At 42.0% G+C, this 7,663-nt stretch overlaps 1 protein-coding gene across 1 annotated transcript; it reads left to right on the top strand.

Annotated features, from left to right (window-relative positions):
- Positions 1-1,205: 1,205 nt before the first annotated feature.
- TMEM252 (transmembrane protein 252) lies at positions 1,206-4,114 on the top strand. The gene is made up of 2 exons (XM_012936054.2): positions 1,206-1,486; positions 3,901-4,114. Exons 1-2 carry the CDS (start codon positions 1,206-1,208, stop codon positions 4,112-4,114), a joined length of 495 nt encoding a protein of 164 aa, XP_012791508.1.
- The last annotated feature ends 3,549 nt before the right edge of the window (positions 4,115-7,663 follow it).

Raw genomic sequence — 7,663 nt, 5'->3', positions numbered from 1 at the left:
GGGATCACTCCTGATGGTGCTCAGGAAACTGTACACATGCCAGGTATGAACCCGAGTTGGTTGTGTGCATGGCCAGGGGCCTTACCCATTATACTATCTCTCAGGCCCTGGACGACTGAGCAATGTTTAGCTGCATCTACCGAAACAAATTTCATTTAATATGTGTGAATGAGTGGGTAGAGGAAAAGATTACAAGACTCTCCAGAGACTTTTGTGTGCTAGTGGGTTCTGGAAAACCATAAGGTGTGTGAAGAAAGATGAGGATTGAAGGTGGTGCTTCTCAAAAACATTTATTTTTGTGGATGCCTTTTATCAAATACTTAAAGTCTTTTTTGAGAACCAGAAGGGTGGTATTTAGTTCAAATATTTCTAGTGAGCCAACAATGGTGAGTGACTGGGCAAAAATATACATATTTAACAATCAAACAACCTTATGTTAAATAGAAGTGATCCTGGAATCTCAACATTTAGGCCCCAGCAAGTGGAAGGTTACAAGACCAGAATCAGAGCAGAGTCACTAGGTCTTAATGTTTTACAACCATCACCAGAAATCTTCCCAGATCCCCAAGTTCAGCCTACTGTTATATTTCTTTCCAGCAATATCCTTCCCTTTCCTTTTGATGATCATCTTCTTGAAAATAGAAGAGAAATCAGGACATTCACCTTCAGCTTTTCTCTTGGGTTCCCTACCCCCTCAATAATTTAGGAGGGCAATGCAGTTGGATGCATTAAAACAGGCAAACTTAAGATGTTAACTACCTTTAAAAATTATCTTCTCAGTTCAGGGCAAGAAAGAATAAGGGCAAGACTTCCTGCTATGTCATGCACAAAGATAGTTTATCCAGATTCGTCATTTTTCTAGCAGAGTGAAGAATTGATCCATTAAGAGGAAATGTCCTTTGAGAACTCTTCCCAAATAACCGGGGTCAGCTAAGGGTTTCACCCAGTGTGGAAGAACAAGACAGCCATGAGAAGTCACTGCCTCCTGCAGCACGCAGTGCTGTTTTTAGGTTAATCCTCCAGGGATATTAGAGTTGCATTCAATGGTTAATCAGTAGCTTCTAAGTGCCTGCTTCATTTGGTTGTCCAAAGGCCAGTTAATCCCAGAATGTATAAAGCTGTGAGCTGGCTAATGAAAGCATTCTCTCAGTGCAAGGGAAAGAAGGGAGTGGCAGGGTCAGTGAGCTGGTTCCAAAGGAGCAGGGATGCGGAACACAACTGGTCTGGTTTTCTGTGCCCTTGTCCCCTTGACAGGCTTTCTGATGATATGCCTGGGGGCCTACTTCATTTCCTCAGATTCAATATTCAGCTGTTGGGAGAACATGGTTCTCACCTATTTGCTTCTGCCTCTGGGATTTGTGATTCTTCTGAGTGGAATTTTCTGGAGCACCTATCGCCAGGTGAGGGAAAGCAAAGGAATGTTCATCCAGGACCTCGGACAACATTTTTATCGGGGGGCAGCCCTGCCATTGGCCACAGTGGACAGGTATGTGCTGAGAAGCCAGAGGACTGAGGAGGGCTATGATGGGACTGAATTCTAGAAAATGGAATGACTTCTAATTCTATTGTGGAAAGATTTAAGTTTCTCATGGGACTGTTGATCTAGATTCATGACTTTACCGCTGGGGAATTACTATGACATTAGGAAGAATGATGTTTTCTTTAGGAGAAGCTTTGAGAGGGGTTTATCTCAGAGAGATAACCCCAATTTTGAACACTGGTTATTCACAATAGCCCAGAGATGGAAACAGCCTATTCAGCAGTAGATAAATAGATAAATAAAATGTGGTATAAGCACATGTGGAATATTATTTGACTCCCAAAAGGAATCTCATGCATGATACATCACAGACAAAGCTTTCAGACATTATGTTAAGTAAAATAAAACAGACACAATAAATGACAAATACTAAAGTATTATATTATATAATATACCTAAAGTAGTCAGACTCCTAGAAAAAGTGTTTATTAGTAGCTAGGAAAAGGAGTAGTTGAGGAATACATGCTTAACTAGCACAAAGCTTTAGTTTGAGATAATGAAAACTTCTGGAAATAAATAATGTTGGTGTTGCACAATAAGTGAATGTTTATATATGTATATATAATCATAGTAAGAAATGTAGTTAATCTTATGGTCAGTATAATATGGCCAGAGACCTCCTTGGATGAACACAGACTTTAGGGATAAAACTCTCAGGCATTATTCTACAAGTCTCTAAGACACATTTGTTTGGTTTCTTCACCTTTGTCTAAAATATTTTGCTATTCGATGTATCTTGAATAAAGAAATTTATCTGTGGTGATTGATTTTGATAGTACTATTCTAATTAATAAGTTACTAACATATTTCCAATGTTTATTATATTAAACAAGAAGGTCTCTGGGCTTGACTCAAAATTATGATAGATTGTAGAAGCTCTTTCTAGATGAGATTTGAGGGGACAAGGATATAGAATTGATATAGATATGGTTAATTGTCCCTGAGTAGAATCCATGATCAGAGTAACTCATTACCTTTAGAATGTGGCTTCAGTTGATCAACATGAGTATAATGTTGTATCATACTGAAATATTTAAAATTGCAGATAGTATCATGTTTTCACTATTTCCTGCTGCTTAGAAATGCAGCCCACTCAGAATGGCTACTGGATCAGCCAATGGTAACTTACATTTCTCAGAAGCATGTGTGTTCAACATGAAGCCCAGGTTAAGTAAGGTCTCAAAGCAAAAGAATCTGCCATGGTGGAAAGCCATCATATTCAGGGCAGTGGGAATATGGAGTGGTATGGGGGGTGGGGATTGGGAGAGGTGATGGAATTTCGGGGGCAGGTGACTACAATCCTGGAGTCGCTCAGATCACTACCGGGAACAGCTCACCTTCTTGTCTTCCGTGTCTTTACACATGTGCCATGCTAGGCAACTCTGGCTATTCTGGGTGAAGACCGAGATAAAAGCCGTACAGTAGGCAGATAACTCCTCCAGTTATTTGGCTACGGGCCTGGTGACATTTGGAATAGGGCTGTGGCTATGAAAGGCAGTCTGGGTTCTGTTATGGTTACATACCACAAACAATCCCTGAAGGTCTGGGGCAATTTGCTCTATAAATACACAACTGGACAAATTCACCCTCTCTCTTCCTCATCTCCACCCCACCCTCAGTCCCATTCATGACAGAGCAGCCAGAAAGATTTAGCAACGAGCAACAGTGGGCCAGATTCTCTCTGGGCATGAGACTCTGGGTAAGGCTTCTCTAGCCATGGGCCTGTTGGTATCTAACTGGCTGCACCTGGAATGTACCTAAGTCATCAGCTGAAATAGCTTGAGAAGCATGCATATGGGTATGCTCTTTCGGAAACAGCCTGCAGTGACTGAAGAGTGGGAAAGAAAGAAGCAACTGGTGTCCTTTAGGAGTCTACATGGAGCTTGTTTTCATTTATCACTGTGTTGGCTTTGGGGCTCAGAGGCAGTGAGTGCAATTGCACTGCTTATATGTGTGAATGGGGACAAGGGTGAGCAGGCACTAAATAACTGGGTGGAGAGAAGTTCCACAGCAGAGGCCCCCCTGGCTCTGAGCCCTGATAAGGCACTCACACTTAAACTTCACTGGTTCCAATGAGAAGGCATGGCTTGGAGTTTTCCTCTGGGAACAATGGGGCTTACAAAGGCATATGTTCCCTGGCTGATAAAACAGATTCTGCAGGAGTGAGCAGTTAAAAAAAAAAAAACACAAAATGAAAAAAAAAAAAACAGGGATGCCAGGGAAGAAGTACATCTGTTTTGAAATCAGTGTTTCTTAACAGTTTAACTTCACACAGTGGCATCTGAGAGAGGCAGGCATATGTCTTGTTGGCATTAACTGTTGGAATAACACATGTCTGTTTGTGGCATTTTGTCCCCCAGGCCAAACTTTTATCCTCCTGCTTATGAAGAGATTCTTGGGGCTGAAAAGAAGTCTGGTCAGGCAGAGGGAGCAGCCACAGGAGTACCTCCACCTCTCTACACCGAGACGGACTTTGAACACCCTGAAAGCCCCAACATGGGCCCTGAGGCCCCACCATCCTATGAAGAGTCTATAGCAGTGATGGCTGTGACCAGGCCGGGCCTGCAGTGCTGAGGCAGGAAACTCCAGCTCCCCCGTGGGCTGAAGCTGCAGGGAAACACAAACAGGGGACACAGGGAGGAAAAGCAGCGACAGTCACCCAGCATGAGAGCTCAGGGCCAGCACTATGCAATGGGACAGCGATTCCACAGATATCCTGGCCTGTCCCAGCTCTGAACAAGGAAGTCAACACCAAGGAAACATGCCAAAGGAGTGGCTCTCAGCACGATCACCTTTGCACAGCGAGAGTGGGGATATCCCTGCATCCCTAGACGCTTTCTGCTCTCCTCCCTGCCCACCCCTCCAAGAATTTGTCTATGAGGCTTTCAAGATACGCTTGTGCATCTTCAGACTTGAGACATTGATTTTAAAACCTGGCTTCATCTCGATTATGTTTTATTGTGTGTTTTTACAGAGGAGGTTAAGTCAGGAGACAGGGCAGTAGAAGGAGATGTCTGATGCTTTTCCGCTTGCACACGAGCTTTCAACTTTCTGGGACTCAGTCTCCTACTCTCTGAAGTGAGGAATTTCTGTCACAGCTCACTTATAACAACTGAATGCCCTTTATGTGGCATTCTCTGTTATGAACTTTTTATACTTTGGGAGGTTTTTTAGAGGGAGGGACCTTACTTGGAGATGTTCAAGGGCTACTCCCGAAAATATGCTCCCGGAATCCTGCTTGACAAGCATGTGCATAGCTGGTTGAAATAACTCTCCATATCTGTGTTGCTTCTTTTACCCTCATTCACTGCCTCAGAAAAGGCCAGTCTCATTTTACAGATGCCTAAGCTGTATGTTATATTCATAAGTTATGAAATGTCCCCAGTAATACACAGGAGCATGAAGAAGAGCCCATAATGGCACACTGGAAGGGGTATTTGCTTGAACCTTTGCTGCAAGGCTAGTTTTGTCATTTTTTGCTACTTCTAAAGGAAATTATGGATTTCTCTGCCCCCTCAGAAAGTGGGTTCTAGCAAGAAGTGAAGCCATAGTGCTCCAATATTGAAAACCTTGGAAAGGCAGCAGACATTGCTTTAGGCTGGGGGAATGTAGCTCAGCAGAAAAACACTTGCCTTGCCTGCCTGTGTGAGTCCCTGGATATGATTCTTGGCAATTGTCCCCCAAACCTCCTCTCCTCAGACCCCCAGAAGCTACTTTAGACTTAATGGGCTTCTATTTTAAAATATAGTTAAGGGGTTCTGAGCAATAGTACAGTGAGTAGGGTATTTGCACACACATGTTTGACTCTAGTTTGCCTCCCCATCCCGGAAACCCATTATGGTCCCCTGAGACTGCCAGGGGTGATCCCTAGCACAGAGCCAGGAGTAAACTCCCCAAATAATGTAGATGTAGATAAACTGAGCACATTTTTCATGTGGGAGTTTAGTCCTACCCCCTCCCCCTACTGTTCAGTTTCCTTCTCCTCTACGTGTCACGCATGGGTGAGGGATGGTTCCTAATGATATTAGCTGCCTTGGTAAATGGGCACAGGAGGGACACTCTGGAGAAGGGTGGGATGGTTAAAAGTGTTTCTAGAAGGAAGAGGTGTGTGGAGATGGGGAGGAGTCTCCATAGTCCCCTCTTTTTCCTGATTTCCAATCTATACTGAGTGTATAGATTGAGTACGCCCCAACAAACGCACAGGATACTTCATAAAATCCTTGCTCTGTGACACAGGGCATGAACTTGGGAATCAGTGACTGGATAACTGGATGTGAAGGTCACTCATGTTTGCACAGGAGGAAAGTAATCATTTATTAAAAATGCAATTTATTATCCCTCTTCTATCATCTCTTTGTATGATCCCACTGAGACCATTATCCTGAAAATTTTCCCCCTGGACTCTGAGTGCATTCACTGACCTGAATGAACAAGCATCATCACCGGGCTTTCATCCAAAGTTTGCATTTGTAATAGATGACTTTTCCAACTACTAGTAGTCATGTAAAACAAATGTTAATTTTGGTTTACATAAGGAAGGGTTTTAATCTCTTCTCTGCAATAAATTTTGTACTTAAACTTTCCCTTAGTTTATTTATTTATTTATTATTGTTTTTGCTTTTTGGGTCACACCTGGCGATGCACAGGGGTTATTCCTGGCTCTGCACTCAGGAATTACCCCTGGAAGTGCTCAAGGGACCATATGGGATGCTGGGAATCGAACCCGGGTTGGCCTCATGCAAGGCAAATGCCCTACATGCGGTGCTATTGCTCCAGCCCCTTCCCTTAGTTATTAAATCATTGTTTTAAATTTTAAGAAATCAGTAGTGAAACATAAGTCCAAGCTATAATATTCATGTGTACTATCATAGTTATCCAGATGAATTTACCCTTTCTTGCAAACCTAAATATTAATGAACACAAACTATCTATTCAGAAAATAAGTCGGTTGCTTTTTGAAAGAAAACTATTAAACGTAAACCAATTATGTGAACTCTGAAGAAGTATTAAGGAAATTGATATTGTCCAAAACAAATTCTACTTTTGAGAGGCCCAGCAAAACTCACAGGGAAAGTCGTGTTAATAATAATTCATTGAACACTCCCAGTAGATTCACTCAGGGAAGTGGGTGTTGTATCTGTGCTTCTCCTCCATTTTTCATAACATCAGTGGTGATGGGTTAGGAACTTATGTCCATGAATTGCAGGGAGGGTGCTCAAATTTTAATAATGGGGAGAGAAACAAACCTCCACTGTAATCTTTCCATTCTTTCAAATGTAAAGGGTTCTTCTGGGGAGTATGATGATATCTGGGAACCTTTATTTTTCCCAGTCATACAACCATACATACATACATACATACATACATACATACATGACTTGATGGCTGGAAAGTAATTAAAGTGACACAAAAGGGACTAAAATGTTAATGATGTGTATATAGAAGTCTAGGCCTAGAATAACAAAACCTTTCATCTGGTTGTTCCAGTGAAGTTATATAGTTTCTTGGAAGGTATCAGTAGATTAGTATATAGTCTCTCAGAAGGTATCACAGGGCAAGACAAGAACAAAAAACGTTGCAAATTAAATAAAAGGAGCTAGCAAAGTTCATTCACTTAAGTCCCCAAACTAGAGCTAGCATTCTTCATCTGGGGTGACAAGACTTAGTTTATATCTCCTGGACTACTTCAAATACTTATTTTCTGATTTTAGGGAGACATCTTAAGGCAAAACAAACAAAAAAACCTCAAATCATTATTCAGATCTTCTGTCTCTTGATTTCTTTCCATTCAAAGTATTAAGCCTGACACTGAGGTCTCTCATGGGGCAGCTTGTCTTTAGCTTCAACCAGAGGCTCGTGAGACAATAGGCAAAGGAACCATGTCCTTAAGGTGATGGCTCACCAGTATTTTATTCCTATAACATCCGAGTAGCAAGTATGAATACCTACCCCTGTCCCAGAAGATAAGTATGACAAAGGTCAATTATGGAATGAATTGTGTTGGATCTCTTCAAATCTGAGATGTAGTGTATATATTTTTCCACCTTTCAAAGGCTCACACTGAGGATCCTTATGTCCTCCAAGATTTCCTTTGAACCCATGGTCTTTGGTAAGGAAACTCTT

Source organism: Sorex araneus, chromosome 1, assembly GCF_027595985.1.
Source record: "Sorex araneus isolate mSorAra2 chromosome 1, mSorAra2.pri, whole genome shotgun sequence".
Taxonomy (NCBI): Eukaryota; Metazoa; Chordata; class Mammalia; order Eulipotyphla; family Soricidae; genus Sorex; species Sorex araneus.
This window is presented reverse-complemented; position numbering and strand designations above follow the sequence as displayed.